Here is a 23,400-nt window from a genome sequence, read left to right as displayed (position 1 = left end):
GGTTCCCTCTTTCCTACCCACACTCCCTCTACCCTCCCTGTTTCGCCACTCACACCACTGGTCCTGCAGGGCTCATCTGCCCTGGATTCCCTGTATTTTCAGTTCCTATCTGTACCAGTGTACCTCCTCTGGTCTAGCCAGACTTGCAAGGTCGAATTCGAGTCATGGTAGTGGGAGCGGGGAGGACACATTTAGGAACTAGAGGAAAGTTGTATTTTTCATCAGTGTTACATCTCACCCTGACTGGCTCATCTCCTCCCCAAGACCCCTCTGCAAGGGGATCTCCAGTGGCCTACTAATGGGCTTTGGATCTCCACTCCGCACTCCCCCCCATCATTCACTATGGTAAGATTTTTTGTTCTGATGATGCCTTATACCTGATCCCTTCGACACCTCGTGGTTGCATAGGCTGGTGTGCTTCTTCCATGTGGGCTTTGTTGCTTCTGAGCTAGATGGCCGCTTGTTTACCTTCAAGCCTTTAAGACCCCAGACGCTGTATCTTTTGATAGCCGGGCACCATCAGCTTTCTTCACCACATTTGCTTGTTCACCCGCTTTGTCTTCAGCAATTGTGTTGGGAAGGTGCTGCTCTGTGTTTTTTTAAATCTACCTATCTTCAGTTTCCTGGATATACAAGCATGCCATTATTAATAATAATAATGCAAAACAAGACTTCCATATTTCTAAAGTGTTTGCCAATTATTTCACTTTCTTGTCTTCTTTTTTGAATAGTGTGGGCCAATCCTGACATCTCCCAAACAGAAGTTATGACTCTTCTGAAGTGGAAACAACAATCAACATCAAGAACATTTTCTTTATCCCAAAGAGCGCCCCCATGCACCTTTGTAGTCAACCTTTCTCCTTTTCCAGTTTAAATAAGAGAGGTGCTTCATTATAATGGAACCCCGATGTTAGTATTTGTTCACATTCTGTACAGAGGCCATATCTCTATAGTTCTTCTCCGTGATCCCAGCACCTAGCAGAATCCCTGGCACATCCAGGTCCTCCATCCTTGCTGAATTAAACAGTGAAGAGTGAAAAATATGAACCAATCAACCAACCAATCAGTTCACCTTGGGGTTTGGCCTTATTCCTTTAGGCTCCCTGATTCCATTGGCTTTTTTTTTGTATCCCTAGTCTGCTTTCTCCTTGACTCCCATTCATGAACTACGCCTGCCTACTCAGAATCCTGTTGGTATAGTGAGCTACTTCTTGGGTTGCTAACTGCAAGGTCATCCGTTCAAAACCACCCACTGCTCCATAGGAGAAAGATGCTTTGTATTTCTGTAAAGAGTTACGGTCTCAGAAACTTCCAAGGCAACTCTACCTTGTCCTATCGGAATCAAGTTGACGGCAGTGAATTTGATTTCGAGTTACTAGATCTACGGGAGCCCTGGTGTTGGGCTGCTCACTGCAAGGCCAGCATTGTGAAACCACTAGCCAATCCTGACGGGGGGTGGGATGAAGCTTTCTGCTCCTTTGAAGATTTACAGTCTCAGAAACCCACAGGGCCAGTTCTACTCTGTGCCTTGTAAGGTTGCGATGAGTCAGACTTGACTCAATGCCAGTGAGTTTTAAGACTGGGAGATCTATCCATTGCCCATAACTGCAACTCTTTGCTTATTGGGTCTTTCCTTTGAAATTCAACTACAAAGAGTGGGTGCTGTCTGATGGTCGAGAGACAGCTTAGTAAAAACAAGAAAGGTAGCTAGCTGTTCCCTGTAGTTTCCCATGGAAACAGAGTATCAGCAAGGAAAAACAAAGCAGGAAGCAAGGGAACCAGACCCAAGGGTCGGAGCTGAAGTAGCCATCTGGAGTGTCAACTCGGGAATGGCTAGGTCAAGGCGGTAAGTGGGATCTGTAATGGATCAAAAGTCAGAGGAGTTGAAAAGATCCCAGAGAGATACAGTGAGGCCGGGAACCTAAAAGTGTCATAAATTGGAATCCCCGAACATGTGGGGAAAGGCTTTTCTTTGTTCTGTGACTGCAGCCCCAATCAATGTCTTAAAGATACCACATGAGGATGGATGGTCAAAGAACTAAGGACCAGAAGCTAAAATGACCAAGATTCTACCTCAGAGCCAACCGAGAGGGAGAATGATCTGAGTTAGGGCTTCTGCCATCCCAAACTGTGAAAACATAAAGTTTGTTTCATAACGCTACTCACAGTGGTATTTCTGTTACAACAGCACTAAGATACTAAGACACTTACAACCTTTTCCAGGATGCCCCACCAGGAATCTAGTCTAAAAGCTCTTAAAGGAACAGAAGTGAAGCAAGGAAAGGCCAATCATCTACTGCCAGCTTACTGTCTGTGCTCTCCCTGTCCTCTGACTCCATCATGCACTGCAGAAAGACCTCCCCAGGGCTCTTATTTTGGAGGCCATGTGACATTCTCAGTTCCCTCCAGGTGCAGCCTGAACTACCCATGAGTTAATGACCTGCAGTTTCAGAACTGATCTGCTCACTTGATCCGAACTACAGAAAAAGATGAAGTTGAGCCGTGAAGGACAGAACAAAGAAGTAACTCAACTTTTTCTTTAAAAATTAGCATTTTAAAATGCAGGGATTTACAATTTCTGAATGTAATTCACACTGTAGTACGCGTCAAAGGAGAGAGGGGGATGAGGGCAAGAAAGAGCAAACAGCATGCACAGTAAGCTCTACTTTGCTTAGTAGTACCAAACCCAGGTCATTTGGGTAGATGTAAATAAAGGACCACAAGGGGTAATCACCAACCACAGAATCAAGATAGGCAAGACAAATAGAGGAAGTTTATGACAAGCAGTCACTGAAAAGCTTGCCTTCAGGAATTCAGGTGATGGGTCTCTAAAAACAAATTCCAAGTTCAGTTTTCCTAACAGAAAGCAACACAGAAAGCTGGTGTGCATAGCTGGGGTCCGGGGAGGTGTGGGGCAAATCAAGATAAGGGCAAGAGGTTGAGCTGTGAAAGGCAGACCAAAGCAGTAACTCAACTTTTTCTTTAAAAATAAAAAAAAGTGGGGAGGGAGGGGGAAGGAGGAAAATGAGCTGATACCAAGGGCTCAAGCAGAAAGAAAATGTTTTGAAAATGATGGTGGCAACGTATATAAAGGTGCTTGACAGAATGGATGGATGGATGGAGATAACTGTAAGAGCCTCCAATAAAATGATTTTTTTTTTTTAAATAAGAAGAAAAGGTATTTTAAACTGCAGGGATTTAAGATTTCTGAATGTAATTCACACTCTGGTATATGTCACAGCTCGGCGAGAGGGGTTTCCCCACAGAATAGTCACCTGGTTTATTCTCATTCTGAACAGTGACAGGGTGTCTCAGTTAAGTTACACTCCTGCACTTTTCTGATTGGCAGCACCCCAGGATTTGCTTTCAACACTCTCAGGTGCATCCTCCTGCCTTAGTTAAACGACTCAGCTTCACGCCTTCATTTTTCAAAGCCAGAATGAACTTTAAGACCACGCTTTCTGTCTCACTGCAGGGTCTCCAGGACACCGTGTACCGCAACTGCCCTTTCGGAGAGAGTCGAGGGCATCGATGTGGTTCACGATTGGCTTCAGCGAGGGGGAACGAGTCCATCCGTTCTGGCTTCTGGGAACCGAATCAGGGAAAGGCAATGTAGGCTCAGGTTGGCCAAGTGACGCAGGAAAAACCAGATTCGGAAACGCGTGCCCCAGGAAGATGGAAGATTGGATCCCCGGGGCACAGGGCGGAGGAGGCTTGTCAGGGCCTTCTTTTAAAGACCGTGTACACTTCGGGTTTCCTGAATAAACCCACATAGTTAACGCAAGCCTAGGGAGCGGTCGTGTCCAAAACACAACAGAGATAGCACAAAACCTTTCTGGAAAGAATGGGGTGGGGGGGTGAGGGGGGAGGCCAAACCACGCAGTGGGCCGTAAACTACAGTTCCCAGCATTCATTACGCTACACGCCCGGAACTGTAGTCTGTAGCCTTCGTAGCTAAGAACGCCCGGGGTTGTCAACTTCTCACGTGTTTCTCTTTCTTGAGAAGCTCTGCCAAGTACAAAGCTAAGCGCGAAGAGCTGCGCTCGACTCATTCCCAACGTAATTCCAAGCGCAGACAGGACCAGGAAAAAGAAAGCGTTGCCGTGGATACCGTTTCCCTTGGTCACAAGTCAACGCTCTCTAGGAACCGGAAGTAGTTTCCCTGCGACCTCTCAAAGGATGAAGGTGTTCCGCGATGACGTTGACTGGGCGGTTTCCGTTAGAGGCCGCAGATTCCCAGGCAAAGGGGTGGCCCTGCGTGTGAGGGGCCCGCGGAGCCATTTGATTGGAGGAAAGCGGGTACGGATGACCAATAGGGAGGAGCCACGCTGCGGGCAAGGGACGCCGCACCTGGACAGCTCCGATTGGTGGCTGGCGGTCCCCCCCCACGAGTCCCTATTGGGCACACAAGGTGCGTGGTGCGGCGTGATTGGCGGGTTCGTGTTTCCCGTCCCCCGCCCGCGAGGACTGGGGGTGAAAAGCGCCCGAGCAGCGCGGAGGGGAGTGGGCGGACCGCGCGGTTTGAGGTGTGAGGACCTGAGCCTCGGGGTGGGGGTGGAGGCGACTCCAGTGGTCAAAAGGGACTTGGGAATCTCTGTCGCCGTGCGCCATGAAGGCCCTCTGGGTGCTGGGTCTGTGCTGCGTACTGCTGACCTTCGGTGAGTGATCCCGGGGAGCGGGCGCCCCCCTGACGCCTGCCCGGCCGTAGCGCAGCCGCTTCTCGAAGGTTCTGGAGGCGTTGAACCTGGGAGGGGGGCAACCGAGACCGTGACGGGCCGAGGGCGCCAATCCCCTTTCCCGGAAAAATACTCAAGGAGTCTAATTGACTCTCTTCCAGCGGAAACAAAAAGAGCCTATTGGTTTAAATCCCTTGCTGATCTTGTAGTGTCCGTCAGCCTCCCGGTGTGGGGCCTGGCCTCGCCTCTCTGGAACTTCGTCGCTCCGTGGAATATTTACTGCCCTGGCCCCTGAGGACTTTAGCCGTTCGCTGCGACCTTTGTCCAGCCGAGTTGGAGGACCCCCCAGCTCCCGCGAGCGCACGCTTTCTTTCTTCGATTCTGGTCTCTGGGAGCGCGGGGCCTTGGACCCGTCCCAGGGGAAGGGCATGTCAGCGTGTTTGATTCCGTTTTGCTAGAGAGAGATCCTTTCTTTGCCTCTCCCTGGGCTCTAGTCTCCCCCCACGGGGTGGCGGGGGGAGTGAGGGGTTTCAGTTCCTGTCTCCCCAGAGGTTGTTGCCCACACCCCGTTTGTGTTCCGATTTGTGACAACGGAGGCCTGGCTTTGGCCTTGGCCAGTTTGGAGCTCTTGGCCAGCGCGCAACACGTGTGGATGTAGAAGGGGCCTGGTATCAATCGCCAAATGGGGGACGGTGTTTTTAAAATTTTATATGGGCAGGAGGAGCAGAGTTTTTTTTTTTTTTTGAGGAGCAGAGTTTTTAGAAGGTCTGGCTGCCCCCATATTTCACCGGGGCGTGGTGGGGGCGGGGTGTGAAGCTCAACATCCAAACTTGAATAAGAAACTGCTGACCTGGCTTTGCAGTTGAGTGTTTAAACTAACATCCAGTCTTTCCTCGCCACCACCCCTTTTTGCCCATGGAATTTTGCCACTCCTGCTACCCAGAGCCCCTTTTGACTTTCTCAAATTAACAATATTTCTTTCTGGTGTTGAATCTTCCCTCAGGGTCAGCCCGAGCAGATGAAGTCGATGTGGAAGGTACGGTAGAGGAGGATCTGGGTAAAAGCAGAGAAGGCTCTAGGACGGATGATGAAGTAGTACAGAGGTTTGTGCTCCTTTGAAACAAGACATATAAACCCTGTGACTTTGTCATAAACACTGGGATACAGTAGTGTCTGATGGCAGGGATTCTCGAAGGGGACTAGAAAAAGTAGTGTTTGTTGGTTAATCCCAAATCAGAGGGATAAAGCGTTAAGACCCTGGGTTTAAATGCCTAGACATGGTCAGAGAGCAAGTCGTAGGGATTGTATGCCTATCTGTACCTAGGTATGGTTGTATGTATATGTGTACCGAAGTGCCTCCTGATTCCCAGTATATCCATCATCACCTGCCTCCAGAAATGAGTGATCGAAATTGAATTAATTCCTTTGAGAATAATCTTTGTTGATTATGTTGTGGGGTAGGCGCCCCACAAACTTCCGAGGACCTACGTAAGGACCTCCCAGTTGGTTTTGTCCTCCCCGCAGTTTGTGTTTATATACCTAGGAGTTTAAGTTTAAAAGACGGGATTCTGCCTGTTGAGCTGTGGTTTGTTTTTACTTTTGCTCGGACCTCGGCTTCTTGGCAGTGTGGTAGACCTGACCATGGAGATTCAATAAGTTCTGCCTTTGTTGTTGAGTAAAGTTGGGCTAAAAATTTCCAGCCAGTTTTAAAAACTGATTATTTCTAGCTGAGTATTAAAGGTAAGCTACTCTGGTAAAATAATCATGAGATAAGGGTTAGTTGTATTTTGTAAAGGTTCTCATTTTAGCTTTGTAACCTCGGGACTGTCATCGAGTGCTGCTGCTTATCCTCTCATCACAGCTGGGATGCTTTTGTAGGGAATTAAGCAAGTGACATTCGCTTATCTAACTGATTTCCTTAGAGAGGAAGAAGCAATTCAGTTGGATGGATTAAACGCCTCCCAAATAAGAGAACTTAGAGAGAAATCTGAAAAGTTTGCTTTCCAAGCTGAAGTGAACAGAATGATGAAGCTTATCATCAACTCACTGTATAAAAACAAAGAGGTAAGGTAGCCTTTCATCTCTGTCCATAGCACACGTGTCTGCACTCATAGTAAATATATTTTCATCGTAATTCCACCAAACTAGTTAGTGAAGTTTAAATAACCCAGCTTGAATAAGGATTGCTGCTAGATACATACCTGTTGGGGGAGATGATGGGAAATGTTTGACCCTTTTCCTCTACAAGGAGCCCTGGTGGCATAGTGGTTCCATGTCGGACTGCTAACCTGAAAGGTACCAGTTGGAAACCACCAGTGGCTCTCCAGGTACATGATGAGCTCTCTGCTCCCTGAGGAGCTAGTCTCAGGCCCTCACAGAGGCAGTCCAACTCTGCCCTCCAGGGGCACTGTGAGTCAGAAGTGACTCCTTGGAAGTGAGTTTGGTGGTTTTGTTTGTTGGCTTCCTTTCCAAAGGACCCCTGGTGTTGTATGTAGTGGGTTACATGCACATTAGGCTGCTAATTGCCAGGTGAGCAGTTCAAACTCACCAGTCTTGCCATGGGAGGAAGATGAGGCTGTCTTTTCCCATAAAGATGGATAGTAGGGGAAACCCTAGGGAGTGATTCTACTCTGCCCTGTAGGGTCACCGAAAGTCAGAAAGGACTCGATGGTGGTCAGCATAGTGTTCCTCTCCACATAATGTTCCTTGCCTGCTAAGTAGTTGTTGGGTCTTGAGGATAGTCCCTCAAACTGAGCGTCACGTGTTGCAGACATAAAAAGCCCTGGTAGGAGACCAATGGGACTTTTATCAGGTATCCCTTGTAGCAACCATGGTCCTTTGTGTAAGGAGCTATATCTCCTTTTACCAAGACAGTGCTAGAAGGAATATCGTGCCTTGGGTGAAGAAGAGAACTAAAGTGAATTTGACATGCGATTCTTATGTGACTTGAGGCTAACCTGTGTCCTAAATATGGTTTCCACTTAGATTTTCTTACGAGAGTTGATTTCAAATGCTTCTGATGCATTAGATAAGATAAGGCTAATATCCTTGACTGATGAAAATGCTCTGTCTGGAAATGAAGAACTAACAGTCAAAATCAAGGTGAGCTTGAAAACTTTTCCTTTTTTAAATTTTTTTTTTAAGTTACAGGACTCCTTAGAGATAGGGAATCTGGACAGGCCACGTTCAGCTAGGTGATGTTACAGTTACAACTCTCAGGCATCAGAGGCTTACATCAGGAGTCTACAGCTTTTGGTCTGTGGGCTCAATCCATACTGGTTCCTGTTTGTTTTGTATCATTTTACTGGGGGCTCATACAACTCTTAATCACAATCCATACATACATCCACTGTGTCAAGCACATTTGTACATTTGTTGCCATCATCGTTCTCAAAACATTTGCTTTATAAATTATTATTATTTTGCCATATCTTACACTGCCCGATGTCTCCCTTCACCCGCTTTTCTGTTGTCCATCCCCCATGGAGGAGGTTATATGTAGATCCTTGTAGCCTGTTCCTCCTTTCTACCCCACCTTCCTTCAACCCTCCTGGTATCGCTCCTCAGCACTGGTCCTGAAGGGATCATCTGTCCTGGATTCCCTGTGTTTCCAGTTCCTATCTGTCCAATAAAGTTTTATTGGAACAGAGCTATGCCCATCTGTTTATGGATTGCTATGGGTTATGTTACAGGATCCCTGGTGTCATAATAGGTTATAGCATTGGGCTGCAAGCTAGAGTGTCAGCAGTTCAAAACCACCAGCTTATCCATGGAAAAAAGATACGGCTTTCTACTTCTGTAAAGACTGAGTCTCAGCAACCCACAGGAGGAGCACTTCTCCTCTGTCCTATCCGGTTGCTGTGACTTGGAGTGGACCAGTGGTAGTGAGTGAGCTTGGCTCGAGTGTTTGGGATGGGCTGCTCTTGTGCTGGCACAGCAGAGTTGCATCATACCCGAGAGTCCACAAAGCCTAAAATAGTCACAAGCTGGCCCTTGACAGAAACGGTTTGCCAACTCCCGGCTGAAAGCATCAACCAAAGGCTGCCCATGGCCTCCGCTCCTTGTCATCCTCGCAACAGGAGCATGCAGATTGAGCAGCTGCCATCTGGAGTGTAGCTGGTTGCCATGGTACAGAGAGCTCTGGAGGGTCTCACACCGATTAAAGGCTCCAGCCTGGAAGCAGCACTGATGACTTCCACTTGTGGCTCATTGGCCAGAACTAGTCATGTGGCCTCACCTGAGTATACCTGGCCTACGAGCAGTCCTGTGCTCCTGGAAGGCTGAGCGCCCCAATGTTTGTAGCAGTCCTTCAAGTTTGGGATCCCTTTGCTTTCTATCAGAGAAATGAGCAAAACATGACACTGTAGTGTGTGTTTTTCACCTCCTTTCTCTATATTGGCAGCACTTTGTAGCAAAGTGTCAAGCCTCAGAGTTTTGGTTTTTAAATTTTTGCAGTTTACCTGCACAGTTCCGGTGAAGCAAGAGTTTTTCATCTAATGAAAAATGCTTATACTTTAAGGTGTGTACTTCCTGAACGTGTCATTGATTATTACATAGAGGAATATAGCTCCGTCCAACTTGCTGTGTGAGACTTGCTATAGTCCAACACGGATAACTTCTTCATTTCTTTCTAGCTCAGCACTTACTTGGCGTACCATGGTAAGCAAGTGTAACGCTTGTCCTTGTCTTGATTTTAGTGTGACAAGGAGAAGAACCTGCTCCATGTCACAGACACAGGTGTGGGAATGACCAGGGAGGAGCTGGTGAAAAACCTTGGTACCATAGCCAAATCGGGGACCAGCGAGTTCTTAAACAGAATGACTGAGGTACAAGAAGATGGCCAGTCGACTTCGGAATTGATTGGCCAGTTTGGTGTCGGTTTCTACTCTGCTTTCCTTGTAGCAGATAAAGTTATTGTCACGTCTAAGCACAACAACGACACCCAGCACATCTGGGAATCAGACTCCAATGAATTTTCTGTCATTGCCGACCCAAGAGGAAACACTCTAGGACGGGGAACCACAATTACGTGAGTATTAACTAATTTGTACGTGGGCTTCTTAATTAGAATGAATCGTTTGGGGTGTGGGTTAGAGAGAAGAGTTAGTAGATTTAAGAGGCTTGAAGGAAGACCTTCAGTTCCTGTTCTGCCTCTTTGGTTAGACATGTTAGTATTTGGATTGAGAACTCCTTTTAAGCCTTTCGCTGTTTGGATTGATGACACAGAACTGATGCCCAGCAGATAAGCATCTCTTGATACTTGTCACACTGAAAATAGTGGGGCTTTTTGACACACACACCCTTTTTTAAACCGTTCCATTTCAGAGGTGACTTGCCCAGCTCTGTTTACAGTGCTCCAGTTCAAATTTTTCCCAACTTGCAGGGTTTTAAAAGGAAAGAAGCATGTAGCTATTATTCTGACCAATTCATGCTAGAAGATAACATTTCCTGTCTTAATTGCCACAGATGGTCCCCAGCTTAGGTCTAATTTAGGATTTTTGCTAACTTGTTATTAACATTCACATCTCCAAGTTTCATGGGAATTATCAGTTACTAATAGTTATGTCTTAGTGCCTGCCCTCTGCATAGCACACTGGCTGGAGGTTAGAGAACTAGAGATAGATCAGATTTCTTAGGTAGAAAAAGAGAAAAACGATGCTCCAAAGAGTTTGAATGTTTTAGGATGGAAAAAGAAAGGGGAGAAGTTATCTGGCACTAGAACAGGTGTGTCCAAGTAGCATGTATGTTTGATCAGTAAATGAAGTTGATGAGATTTGGGTACCTGTTACGATGTTAAGCATTTAGGACTGTAGTGAAGGATACATTCTCATACAGTGAATGATGAGAACACTGAAATAATATCAGACTGACAGGTGCCGGAGAAGAACCCGGGACACTTTATTTCCGTGGGGAAACAGATTAGAAAACCCTTTGAGAATAGGGATAGGTTAGGTTGAGAACCTGGAAGGAAACTCACTTACTCGAACAAGCAAGACTTACCTACAGCAAGAGCAAGTGCTTGAAAACCAGGGGGTAATTGTGGCCAGAGGAAATAGAAGCAAAGGTGGGGGGTGAGGGGTTGCTGTGATCAAGAACTTGGCCTGTGTGACCTCATCTTACTGAAATCAATAAAATAGAAGGATGCTTTCAGCCAATTCAATGCCCACTTCCCCCTTCTCTTCCCACCTCTGAATTAGCTGCTGCTTGTATGCTTCGCAGAGCAGCTGTGAGGGCTGACGGAAACAATAGAGCGCGCTTGGCATCCTGTATTGTTACTTCCCCTCCGACACCCGCGGTGCTCTACATTGTGTCCCTGAAGTTGTCCATCTGCTTGTGATCTGCTGCCTAGTGATGAGCGTATATAAACCCCTTCCCGAACCTCTTCAGGGCAGGAGATGAGTCTATTGCAGGGGCTCTTTACAGTTGAGCTCCTTGAAAAAGCCTACACTTCGCTGCTACTTTTATCTCTAGTCATACCTTGTGGCTTTAAATGGTCAGCTTACAAGATGGAATTATGTGGAAAATAGTGTGATAGTTCAACGTGTGTACTGAATGATGAGTTTTTCAGTCTGTATATAGTCCGTATTTGCTGGGGGCATTAACAAGTGAGCAGCTGTATGCCCACCTTCCAAGCACAGGAGACTGAGATTTGATTCTCAGCCAGCCTACTTCTTACGCAGCCACTGCCCATCTGTCCCTGGAAGCTTGCGTGTTGCCATGGTGCTGAAGAGGGAAGACCTGGCAATCAACTTCTGCAAATCAGCTGGTGAAAACCTTATGGGTCACTGCAATCCTAACCCTAGAAGGCTCAGGACTGGGCAGCAATTCTTTCCACGGTCATGGTTAGGGCTGGGAACCCCAGGAAACTCACAGCACTCATTGAAACATCTTCCCCAGGGCCTACCCTCTGACCTCACTGATCTTTGTGTCCTTCAAGCCAAGCAGAGACTTTCTACTCCATTAAGTCTGGGAAACCCAAGGCGTGCTTCTCTGCCCTGTAGGGGCCCTGGGAGTCAGAAAGGACACGATGGCAATGACGGGGGGAGGTCTGGGTTGTTCTTATCTGAGAGACTGATACTCTCTAAGCTACCCTTTAGCCCTTTTCTCGTTCTCTTGACTTCCACCTGTGAGCTTGCTCACTGCCATGGTTTTAGGGTTGATCTCTGTGTTGCCATATGGTAGCAAAAATCCAGCTTAGTAAAATATTTCAGGCTTGGTCTCTGTCCTTTCGCAGCTCTTGCTCATGTGGCTTGGGTGTAGCCATAAACAATTCACAAACAGATAGGTAAGGCTGTGTCTCAATGAAACAACTTGAGGGTTCTATAAAAAGTCTTGTTGCCCATTTGTCTAGATTTGACTTAGTGAACTCCATGGTCCTGTATCTTAACTACCTCTACCAAGATTTCTAAGCAGCAGTTTAATCATTCTATCTACACCTGCATCACTGGAATGGATGCTCTGACACCAGAGACGTACTCTGGGCTGTGTGATCCTGGCCCATAACCTGTCTACATTTGGGCACGTACAGGGGCCAGGAGAAACCCAGGGATGCAACAGTCCCCATAGTTATTGGGAGCCCAAACATCCCGGTGGAGCTACCAGGTAGCTATATTTGAAAGCATTAATGCATGCGTGCGTGGGGGATTTTTTTCAGCTGAGTGGGAGAGGTCTTTACAGAAGGGAGAAGAATGCTACATTTATCAGTGTTTTTCAAACCATCATTGTTCAATAGAATGTTCTGTGAATGGTGGAAATGTGATATATCTGCTGTCTGATACAGCTGCCGCTCAGCACATGGGAATGTTGAGTGCTTTAAATGTGCCAGTGTGGCTGTTGAATTGAATTTATTTTAATTTATTTAAATGGAAAAAATCACTAGCCTTTGGATAGTGCAGCTATAAACAATTTAGACTAACGTTTAGATTTTGTATTCAACAATTCATATACATTTTGTTTCAGCTTATCCATTTAAATCCCCTTAGTTTACTCCACCTTTTCGGTCTTTCCTGTTTCTGTACCTCATCCTTAACTCTGAACTTTGTCCTTGGGCAAATACTGCCCTTTTGATCATAAGTAGTTGATTACTAAGTTCTGGAGCTAGAAGGTGGCTAAGGGCCACAATCTGGGGGTTCCACCAGTCTGACCACTAAGCCTGTTCTCCTGTAGGAATTTGAGTTCTATTCCACAGTTTTCTTCCATTTATTCAGGACCTTTTAAAATCTGTTGGTGGTAGTTGTAGTGGGGCACCATCTAGTTCTGCCGGCCTTGAAGTGATGGAGATTTAGTCTGCATTATTCATTAGAACTCAGACTAATTGTTTCCATGTGTCTTCGAGTTCATTGCTCATCTGGATGCTGAGAGAGCAATATTGGAAGCTTAACTTTCTGGGTATTTGTAAGGAGCACATTTTTTATTAATTGAAATAGCTATCTACAATAATTGCCATTTGATTTTTTGCCCCCAGTACAGAATAGAAGCTTTCTCACTTTGAGCTATCTTCAGATTTCAAGTCCTTAATTGAAGAAGCTCCAACATAATTCTGATGGTGGAGAACCTTTTAATTTTTCTATTCGGAACTAAGGACATTGTACCTGAGGAAATGCAAGGAAGAGTCTTTCCTTTTTGCTTGCCCATATTTGTTGTGTTTAGCTTAAAATTTCTTACTGATAATAATGAAAGATTCTTAACATCAGTAGTGGAGAATAACGTAGATGCTATATTGTTGGAGCTTTATTTAGATAAATTTTTAATCAAATCTTCTAAACTGTGGGTATTCCTCTTTAAATGTCTTGCATTCTTTGCAGCCTTGTTCTCAAAGAAGAAGCATCTGATTACCTTGAATTGGATACAATTAAAAATCTCGTCAGAAAGTATTCACAGTTCATAAACTTTCCCATTTATGTGTGGAGCAGCAAGGTACGTATGTAATGATAAATTAGGTGTGTTACCTTGGCACATACCTAAGGATGTGCCTAAAGAATGATTACGACACCTGTTTTAATAGAAGAGCCTTGATACTGCAGTGGTGATTAAAGCCCTCAGCTGCTCAACCAAACGTTGGCAATTTGAGCCCACTAACTGCCATCTGCTTCTGCCAAGATTCGCAGCAGTAGCAACCCCATGGGACAGTTCTACTCTGTCTGGTGTCACTGTGAGGCGGCATCAGCTCAGTGCCACTTACTGAAGGTTAAATGGAAGTACATTGAGGATATTCCTAGTTGTTGTAAGGGGAGAGTTGTAATTGTACTTCATATTCTGTTAATGAAATAAAAATTATTAAACATAAGTGAGTTTAATTGTACTTTAACTTTCAACTTCAACAGACTGAAACTGTGGAGGAGCCTATGGAAGAAGAAGAGTCCGCCAAAGAGGAAAAGGAAGAATCTGATGATGAAGCTGCAGTAGAGGAAGAAGAAGAAGAAAAGAAACCTAAAACTAAAAAGGTGAGTCTAGCTTGTAACATACACATGATCTGGTTTGTACTAAGCTTCCACCATTAAAATGTAAAGGTCTACTTTGGTAAATGATGGCCATTTCCATAGTAAATAGAAGTCTTGCATGTTGAGAGAAACATTTCGCTTTCACATTTTGATCCAGTTGGCAGTGACCAGACTAGGCTTCGCAGCAGCTGGGTGCTCCACATATGCTTCTGAAATGCACTGGTTACAGCGAGTATCGCTGTGAATGAACTGGGATAAGACTGACCAAAGACTGCTCATTTCAGGTTGAAAAAACTGTCTGGGATTGGGAACTTATGAATGATATCAAACCGATATGGCAGAGACCCTCAAAAGAAGTAGAGGAGGATGAATACAAAGCTTTCTACAAGTCATTTTCAAAGGTAAATAGTCTAAACACTAGCGTTGCTTTTAATGAGTAGATAAACTTGCCCTGCTGGTGGAAGTTGGCGGTGGCCGACAAGTGCTTGCCTTTCACAATGAGCGATCCAGGTGGCCAACTACAACTTGTCTAGCTTCTGGGCTGTGGTTGAAATAATCATGTGTTCAAAAAATTCTGAAGTTATTCACCAATTCAAGCTTACATTTGTGTATTAGTAGTATATTTAGGTTTTATGGGGGGGAAAGGTAGAGTCTCTTGTGTGTTAGGAAATTCATAAGTTTCACCAGAACTTTGAAGTCTCTTTCACTAGTGATAGTCTTCAAGAGTAATGGGTTTCCAGGCACATTATTTCATGGAAATTGAATTACTATGCTCATCATTGTTTCCGAATTATGCCTAAGAAATCAATAGGCCACAGGCTGCCAACCAAAAGGTCGGTGGTTCCCACCCCCCAGCTGCTCCTCTGGAACATGCTGAGGCTCTCAGCTCCCATAAAGATTTATAGTCTCGGAAACCCTAAGTCAGGGTAGCTCTAAGTGGGAGGCAACTCAGTCGTGATGAGGGAGCACGTGATGTTAGAATCAATGCTAACAATGTGTTGACGGAACTGACAGTTTATTTTTTCTATCTTTGAAATGAACTTGTAAGTCATTAAAGACTTGGAAGTCCACTTGTTTTACTTTTCCTCCTTTTTTAGTCACGCAGACTAGTATTTAGATCTGAGGGACAGTAGAATAGTTGTATTATACCAGTTTTAGTACCGTTGGTTTTCTTCATAATCCTATGTGTGTTGTTGTTTTTAAGTCTGTACTTTTTTTTTTGGATGCAGGGAAACGGCTTTTTTTTTTTTTAATCATTTAATTGGGGGCACTTACAGCTCTTACAGCAATCCATACATCTGAGGAGTCTAGGCTTCGCCGGATTGCCAAAGGGACTGTGCATTACAAGAAAGGCTGACGAACCACCTGGCTGTTTGATTTTCACCACAAAACCCATAAAACATGACATTGTGTTTCTGAAGGGCTTTAATGTGATCTTTAATGGGCTGGTTTACATCATCAAACACTTCTTTTGGGAAGTTAGAACTAAGGATAATTACTAAGTCTCATTTCCTTGCCATTTTACTGATCCTTTCAAAAACTAACATGGTTTAAGGTTATTTCACGTGAATGTTTCCCCGGATGTAACATTGTATAAAGCAGAATATGTTAATGGTCTTAGCACGGCTAGAGAAAATAGAATGTCTGCGTGTTTATACTCTTGTGTTCCTTCTGATGTGTTGCTTTTGTGTGCCTGCCTTAGGCTTGCACCCTTACGGCTCTGGTTCTGCTTCCATGCTTCCATTCCCAGGAGTTTTTAACAATAAATTGGCTTTTATCTAGAAATAGGAGCCACGTAGCCGTTTAAGTGTACAGTTCACCATTTTAAAAGCTAGATGGGTGAAACTACCTTTAATAGTATAGCTTATTTAACCCTAAATACTCAAAATGTTTGAACATGTAGCCAACATAAACAGTGCGAGTAAAACAAAGCCCACTGCTGTCAAGTCTGTTCTGCTGCGCTGATGTCTTGTATTTGGTGTACTCTGTCTGCACACTCTGTTATGTCTTTTGCACCCAACAGCACAACTCAGTTCACACCAGGGGCGTTTCAGTGCTCAGTAGCCATATGTGGGTACAGTAATGGCTACTGCAAGTCTGAGGAGTTTTTATCTCTGTCTGGCAGCTGTGTACATAGTTCTATGTATTCACTGTTGGGACCCTTGGTGATGTAGTGGGTTACAAGTTGGGCTGCTAACTGCAAAGTCAGTAGTTGAAAACTGCCTGTGAGTGAAAGGTGAGGTTTTCTGCTCCCATAAAGATTTACAGCGGCAGAAGCACTTCGGCTCTGCTCGGTAGGGTGGGGTCGACTCCATGGCAGGGAGCTCGGTTTATATCAGCTGTTCTCAGGAGCCTTGCTGGTCCTGTGGGATAGACACTGGGTTGTCTACAGTAAGGTCAACAGTTCAAACCCACCAGGCACACAAGAGAAAGACGAAGTTGCCCCTTTACAGATTTATGATCTCAGAGCCTTTAGGGTTGCTATAATTTGGAATAGATTCAATAGCAGTTTGATGTTTGGGGTTTAGGTCCTATTTCATGGAAGAGATGTGTTTCTGAGTACTTTTGTAGCAGTGCACACATGATTTGCATATTGTATATTAGAGGAAAGAACCTCCTACCTGTATTATTTGGTCTTTAAGCAGGGTTATGGTTTGCCTGCCCTATTTACTTACACAAATAAAATCTAGACCCATCATCCGTCCTCCTTAGGAATAGACTACTACTATTAATCGTCATTATCAGAACAACTATTTAGCCTTTTGATTTCTTCACGTTGTGGCACCGCCCACCTTTTTTTTTTTTTTGGTAAGAACTTTTCATTTAACTGCTAGAATATGCATGTACCTACCTCTGAATATATGTTTAGCCTTTGCAGCTTTTCCTTATGCTTTCTGAATGACGCATATGCCCATTTCCCCTAGGAAAGTGATGACCCAATGGCCTATATCCACTTCACGGCTGAAGGGGAGGTTACCTTCAAATCCATCTTGTTCGTGCCCACTTCTGCTCCACGGGGTCTGTTTGACGAGTACGGATCCAAGAAGAGTGACTACATTAAGGTGGCTTTTTCAGTGGTGTTAACCGAGTCTGAAATGTGCAAGGTCTTGTTTCCGACAAAGTGACAATTCCCTCTCCTTTCAGCTGTATGTGCGCCGAGTGTTCATCACGGACGACTTCCATGACATGATGCCCAAGTACCTTAACTTTGTCAAGGGTGTGGTAAGTGTCTGCAGCCTGGCTGTGGATTGTTGTTGGGTGAGGGTTTCTGCAGTGTATTCATTGCTTATTGAACTTCCTGTTGCTCTCTGAAGGTGGACTCTGATGACCTCCCATTGAATGTTTCCCGTGAGACCCTTCAGCAGCATAAGTTGCTTAAAGTAAGTGCCTTGGGAAAGGACTGGCTGCTTGGCTCTCCTGATTGGGGTTGAGAGGACAAGCCCTGTTAGTGACCAGACTGTCTGGTCCTTGGTTGTTCAGATAAGAAACTTGATTTCACTCAGTTTGTCAGATCCTGAGAAATTAGTTCTTGTCTCCCATCCCCCATGCATTATTACACAAATTATTTTCAAACAAAGAAGAGTTGAAAGAACTGTATGGTAAACACTGTGTCTGTCTGTCTGTCTGTGTCTGTTGGTTCCTGACTAACATTTTGCCAGGTAGCTTTCTTAACCTAGCCATCCATTTTTCAAACCTTTTTTTCTTTTTAAAAATAAATATTTTTTTCTAGACTCCATAATGAGAAGACATTAGTATTTAAATTTTAAAACTATTGAAAATAGTTAGGTCTAGAGAGAGAGATTATTGAGAGTATCAACCACAAGTGATCTTGTGACTGGCAGTTTAGTTTGGGGTCATTGCAGCAGCATAGGCTCTGGGGAGCTCAAATGGCTAAGTGTTCAACCATGAGCTCAATGGTTGGTGGTTTGGGGCCACCAGAGCCCCCACCCACCACCCCCAGGGTCGTGCGTGCACATTTGCTAGTGAAGGTCACAACTTAAAAGAAGCAGGTCTCTGCACCCCTGGGTGGCCATGGGTTGCAGTGGGCTGAAGGCAGTGGAGTTGCTCCACTGTTGCCTAGCTCTTGAGGCAAAGCAGCAACACTGCCTTCTCTCTGTATGGACTCCGCCCCTTCTACCCTGATAGCGTCCTTAATGTAGATTCTCAAATATACTTGCGACCCTTCCTTCTCGCTCTCATCATTTTAGGTAATCAGAAAGAAGCTTGTCCGTAAAACTCTGGATATGATCAAGAAGATTGCTGATGAGAAATACAATGATACTTTCTGGAAAGAATTTGGCACCAACATCAAGCTGGGTGTGATTGAAGACCACTCCAATAGAACACGTCTTGCCAAACTTCTTCGATTCCAGTCCTCTCATCATGAAACCGACATTACCAGTCTAGACCAGTATGTGGAAAGGATGAAGGAAAAGCAGGACAAAATCTACTTTATGGCTGGCTCCAGCCGGAAAGAGGTGAGAATGTAGCTTGAGCTTCTCTTCAAAAGGAAAGACGCAAAGGCTGATTATAACTAACGGGAGGTCTTCAGAGCCCTGGCCAGTCATTGATAGGAAGTCATTTCGTGTCTGCATTCTCAACAATTCATCTGTAGAATAGGGTGCTTGATAGGACACTTGTCAGATGAGCAAATCTGCCAGCGCTAGATTGGAAAGACTGGTTACTCCCCTTCGTTTTGTAGGCTGAATCCTCTCCGTTCGTCGAACGACTTCTGAAGAAAGGCTATGAAGTGATTTATCTCACAGAACCTGTGGACGAGTACTGCATTCAGGCCCTCCCCGAGTTTGATGGGAAGAGATTCCAGAATGTGGCCAAGGAAGGAATCAAGTTTGACGAAAGTGAAAAGACGAAGGAGAATCGTGAAGCAGTAGAGAAAGAATTTGAGCCACTGCTGACCTGGATGAAAGACAAAGCCCTCAAGGACAAGGTATTCTAGCATTCTAACCCTTGCCTCTGGGTTGTGTTTGGTTTTGCCATTAAACTTTGCTCTGCCATCGTGGGATATTATGTAACCATTGACTGATTTAAAAAAAAAAAATTTTTTTAAGAACCTTAAAATGTGTGAACGGGAAAGAATTACAAGGATGATAGTAGTGGTTATTCTATATCTGGGGAGTATTTAGCTTTGAGAAATGAACATTTTCTGTAGTTTTATGTTATATAATTTTTGAAGTTACTTTTGAGTTGGAATTTAGGTATTTTTATTTCTGACTGAAAATTTGATGTCTCCTAGGAATTCCTAAACCTGAATAAAAGGTTCATTTATGGTGTGAAGTGATGGATCCTAAAAAGTTGAAATAAAATGACATCGTTAGTGGCCCTTACGTGTCTTTGACATTGCCTTTCTTTTGTCCTAAGATTGAGAAGGCCGTGGTGTCTCAGCGCCTGACCGAGTCTCCGTGTGCTCTCGTGGCCAGCCAGTACGGCTGGTCCGGCAACATGGAGAGGATCATGAAGGCCCAGGCCTACCAGACGGGCAAGGACATCTCGACCAAGTAAGCACCCTGGGGGATCCCCTGTCGGACTGGCCTTCCTGGGGGACGGGGCGCCAGCTCTGCCACAGAGGGGTTTGGTGCTTTGAGTCTAATGTAGTTGAGGCACAGACAACAAATTGGCGGAGGGATTCTTGTGGCATTGATAGAAAGAGCTTGGGCTCTTCAGATACTGTTTTGTATTTTATATTCAGACGGATTTTATGACTGGTAAGCATCCTGTGCTTATTTTTGCATAGTTGATACTATTGGATCTGGTCTCTGAACTTTCTAATAGTAGGTTACCTGTCTCACATGGATCAGATTCTTTATGGAATTTCTCATAAAATAAAGGGTAAAAGGCCAGCATTTTGAACTCAAGGACTGGTGGTAAACAGGGTCACTCTTGCCCTCTGTTTTCATGGGCTTATATTCGATTGTTATGAGCAGCCTTGGAGTTGACTTACTCCTCCTGTATGCTCTCTTTCTCCACTCAGAATATTTCCTCTCTTCGTTGCTACCTGCACATACTTTTTCTTCCATGGTCTAGGTTAAAAATCTTCTTGAAACCCATTCTCAGAAATAAAGTTTCTTGGTTCTGAAACTCAGTTCCAAAATACTATACACACACACATTTTTATCATTAATCTCTGGTTTACTATGTAATGTTTATACTATCAAACGGTAAAACGTTTTTGCTCTCTGGCTATCTATCTATCTGTCTATCATCTATATATTAGGTGGGAGAAGAACAGTAATCTATCTTAGACCTCCAATTGCCTTCAAGTGGTTTCCAGGTACTAAATGTCCACAAAATATTAATTTCCATAGCTGATTGCATATCCTATTGTGTCCACGCCCTGCTGGTTAAAGTGGACATAGCTTACAATTTTGTAGCACTCAGACTCATTTTTGTAGCACTCAGCACTCAGACATCAAAGCAAGTCAGTCTCACAAGCTCGCAAATTGCTCAGGAAGTGCTGTCAGCCATCTCTGCTCCCATGAAGATTACCAGTGACCGAGTCAGAACTGACATCCTGACAGTGGTTTTGGGTTTTTGGTGTGTAGATAAGAACAGGAAACTTGGTGGCACAGTGGGTAAGTTCTTGCTGCTAACCAAAAAGGTCAGCAGTTTGAACCCACCAGCCACTCTACAGGAGATGTGGCAATAAGATACCCTTTGGGGCAGTTGTCCTCTGTTCCAGAGGGTCGCTGTGAGTTGAAATTTGATTCACCAGCCCTGGGTAGAGGGAGCTACGGACAGACCTGCTCTCCCATGGGAGCTGGGGTTTGCAAGCAGCTGAGCTCCAGGACCCTCTTAAGGGCCAGCTGGGGTGTGTCCTAGGAGGCAACCTTGGATTAACACTCCAGGGGGTCCAGAGACTTTTCAGACCCAGGGCTGGGAGACTGAGCGACAGCTAGACAGGAGCGAGGAGGGATGGGCGACACAGTGAGTCACCCCTCAACAAAGGCACTTGGAGATGTCAGTGAATTAAATACTACCCTTCATTGCATGTTTTCATCTCCCCTTAAGAGAGGAAAATGCCAGATGTAGAAATCAGTAAACTGACTTTTCCCCCCAAGAGTTATTCTCTGCATAATATTCTATTACAGAAGTTTTGTAATAGGAAAGGCAAGTGCATAGACCTTTAGAACATGCATGCTTTTTAATTATTTTTTAAATTTTATCAGGGGCTCATACAAGTCTTATCACAATCCATACATACACCAATTGTATAAAGCACATTTGTACATTGTTCCTCATCATTCTCAAAACATTTGCTCTCCACGTAAGCCCCTGGCATCAGCTCCTCATTTTCCCCCCTCCCTCCCCGCTCCCCCCTCCCTCATGAACCCTTGATAATTTATAAATTGTTATTTTGTCATATCTTGCCCTGTCCGGCGTCTCCCTTCACCCACTTTTCTGTTGTCCGTCCCCCAGGGAGGAGGTTACTTGTAGATCCTTATAACTGGTTCCCCCTCTCTAACATGCGTGTTTTTTAATGTTCTTCTTTCCTCTCTTCACAGTTATTATGCCAGTCAGAAGAAAACACTGGAAATTAACCCCAGACACCCACTGATCAGAACCCTGCTCCGGCGGGTGCAGGTGAGGGCTGCCACGGCCACCCTCCTATTTTAGGGTGTCTTTGGAGCGTGTTTTGCGTGATCATCAAGTGTGCCTTCTCCCCATGCAGGAAGACGAAAATGACCAGACGGTGTCCGACCTTGCTGTGGTTTTGTACGAAACGGCTACGCTACGGTCGGGGTATCTCTTACCAGACACGAAAGCCTATGGAGAGAGGATAGAAAGAATGCTTCGCCTCAGTCTCAACATTGACCCTGAGGCAAAGGTTGGTGACTTTGGTCTCCTTCACTTCGGTGATGGTTTCGTCCTTATTTTTTTAAGCCCCAAGAAATATGGCTAATTTCTACTTTTTGAAGTAATTTTATGAATGCTTGAATCCCCACAGTTCAAGCAGTGAGCTATAAATTGATATGAGAGTCCCCTTTTGTGTCCTGTCTGTAAACTAAATTTACCCAAAGGACTGTTCTGCCATTCCGAAGTTAATTAGGCTCTTAAACATTTAAATCTTAGGTTCCCAAACTTTATTGGCTTACCACCCCCTTTTCAGGAAAAAAAAAAATTGCTCAGTGGCCCCCCTGGCAATGAAAATCTTTTATATACTGTAGCCCATAATCCAGGGCAAAGTGTAAGAATCTGTTTTTGCAGCCCCCTGGATTGTTCCAGCAAGCACACCCTGTGGTGGGGTGGGGACAGGCCAGTCACACCCACTTTGGGAAACTGATTTAAAGGAGTCAGTGGAAATAAGACTGCAGGTGTTGTGAGCTGATGAATATTGCATGGGTTTTGTCCACAAGGTGGAGGAAGAACCCGAAGAAGAGCCTGAAGACGCAACAGACGACACAACGGAAGACGCGGAGCAAGACGATGATGAAGAAATGGACGAAGATGAACAAGAAACAGAAAAGGTATAACCAATCAGGTTTATTCCCACTTGCCAAACACTGCCAGCAACTCGTAGTGTCTGATTTTTCGGTAGCCCACGATGTTTCTGTTTTATTCCTTACATCTGCTGTTTGCTTGTTCTTTTTCATGGGCCATTGCTCTTGTTGCCGCTTAAATTCCTTGGCAGATAAACGTGGTAACGTTCTGGAATACCCAGAAATCAGCTGGGCCCCTTTGAATTATGGTTTCCATGTGAGAACCCTCTGGAAGTGATGGTTTTCTATGCTTGACTTGTGATGCCTTCTGCCTGGCCTTTGTTTCCACAGCTATCTGAAAGAGATGAATTGTAAACAAGACTCTTCACCGCCGGGATTCTGAGTGGAGAGAGAATGTGAAGTTTCAGTCATTTCTTTTGGGAGAGACTTGTTTTGGATGCTCCCCCCGCCCCCTTCTCCCCTGCACTGTAAACTTGGGATTATGGGTCACAGGAAGAAGTGGGTTTTTTTAGTTAAAATTTTTTTTAACATTCCTCATGAATGTAAATTTGTACTATTTAACTGACTATTCTTGGTGTAAAATCTTGTCATGTGTATAAAAATAAAAACGTTCCCAGATAAAAAAGGGAAGAAAGTGAATCAATTTCCCCTCCCAACTGTTTAATTGGCAAATAATTTACATTTAATTCAATAGTTCAATCATAGCAAGGAGAATTGTATAATCAACCCACATCAATTTTAGACCATTCCATTTCTCCAACCCCCAATGTGCCACCCCATGGGTTGAATCACCTTTAAGATGAGTTATGCAATCACAATCCATTCTAA

The 23,400-nt window shown here is 44.7% G+C and overlaps 1 protein-coding gene across 1 annotated transcript; it reads left to right on the top strand.

Moving 5' to 3' along the window:
* Positions 1-4,532: 4,532 nt before the first annotated feature.
* On the top strand, positions 4,533-23,197 carry HSP90B1 (heat shock protein 90 beta family member 1). Its single transcript, XM_045290097.1, has 18 exons — positions 4,533-4,658; positions 5,680-5,779; positions 6,599-6,740; positions 7,662-7,778; positions 9,374-9,705; positions 13,481-13,592; positions 14,000-14,119; positions 14,401-14,517; positions 17,041-17,178; positions 17,261-17,338; positions 17,431-17,496; positions 18,325-18,594; positions 18,819-19,064; positions 19,496-19,632; positions 21,637-21,715; positions 21,804-21,959; positions 22,489-22,599; positions 22,903-23,197. Exons 1-18 carry the CDS (start codon positions 4,610-4,612, stop codon positions 22,924-22,926), a joined length of 2,394 nt encoding a protein of 797 aa, XP_045146032.1. The 5' UTR covers positions 4,533-4,609; the 3' UTR covers positions 22,927-23,197.
* The last annotated feature ends 203 nt before the right edge of the window (positions 23,198-23,400 follow it).

This window comes from Echinops telfairi, unplaced genomic scaffold, assembly GCF_000313985.2.
Source record: "Echinops telfairi isolate 266 unplaced genomic scaffold, ASM31398v2 ScPeMD7_2;HRSCAF=8, whole genome shotgun sequence".
NCBI lineage: Eukaryota > Metazoa > Chordata > Mammalia > Afrosoricida > Tenrecidae > Echinops > Echinops telfairi.
The sequence above is the reverse complement of the archived record's forward strand: the minus strand, read 5'-3'. Positions and strand labels throughout refer to the sequence as shown.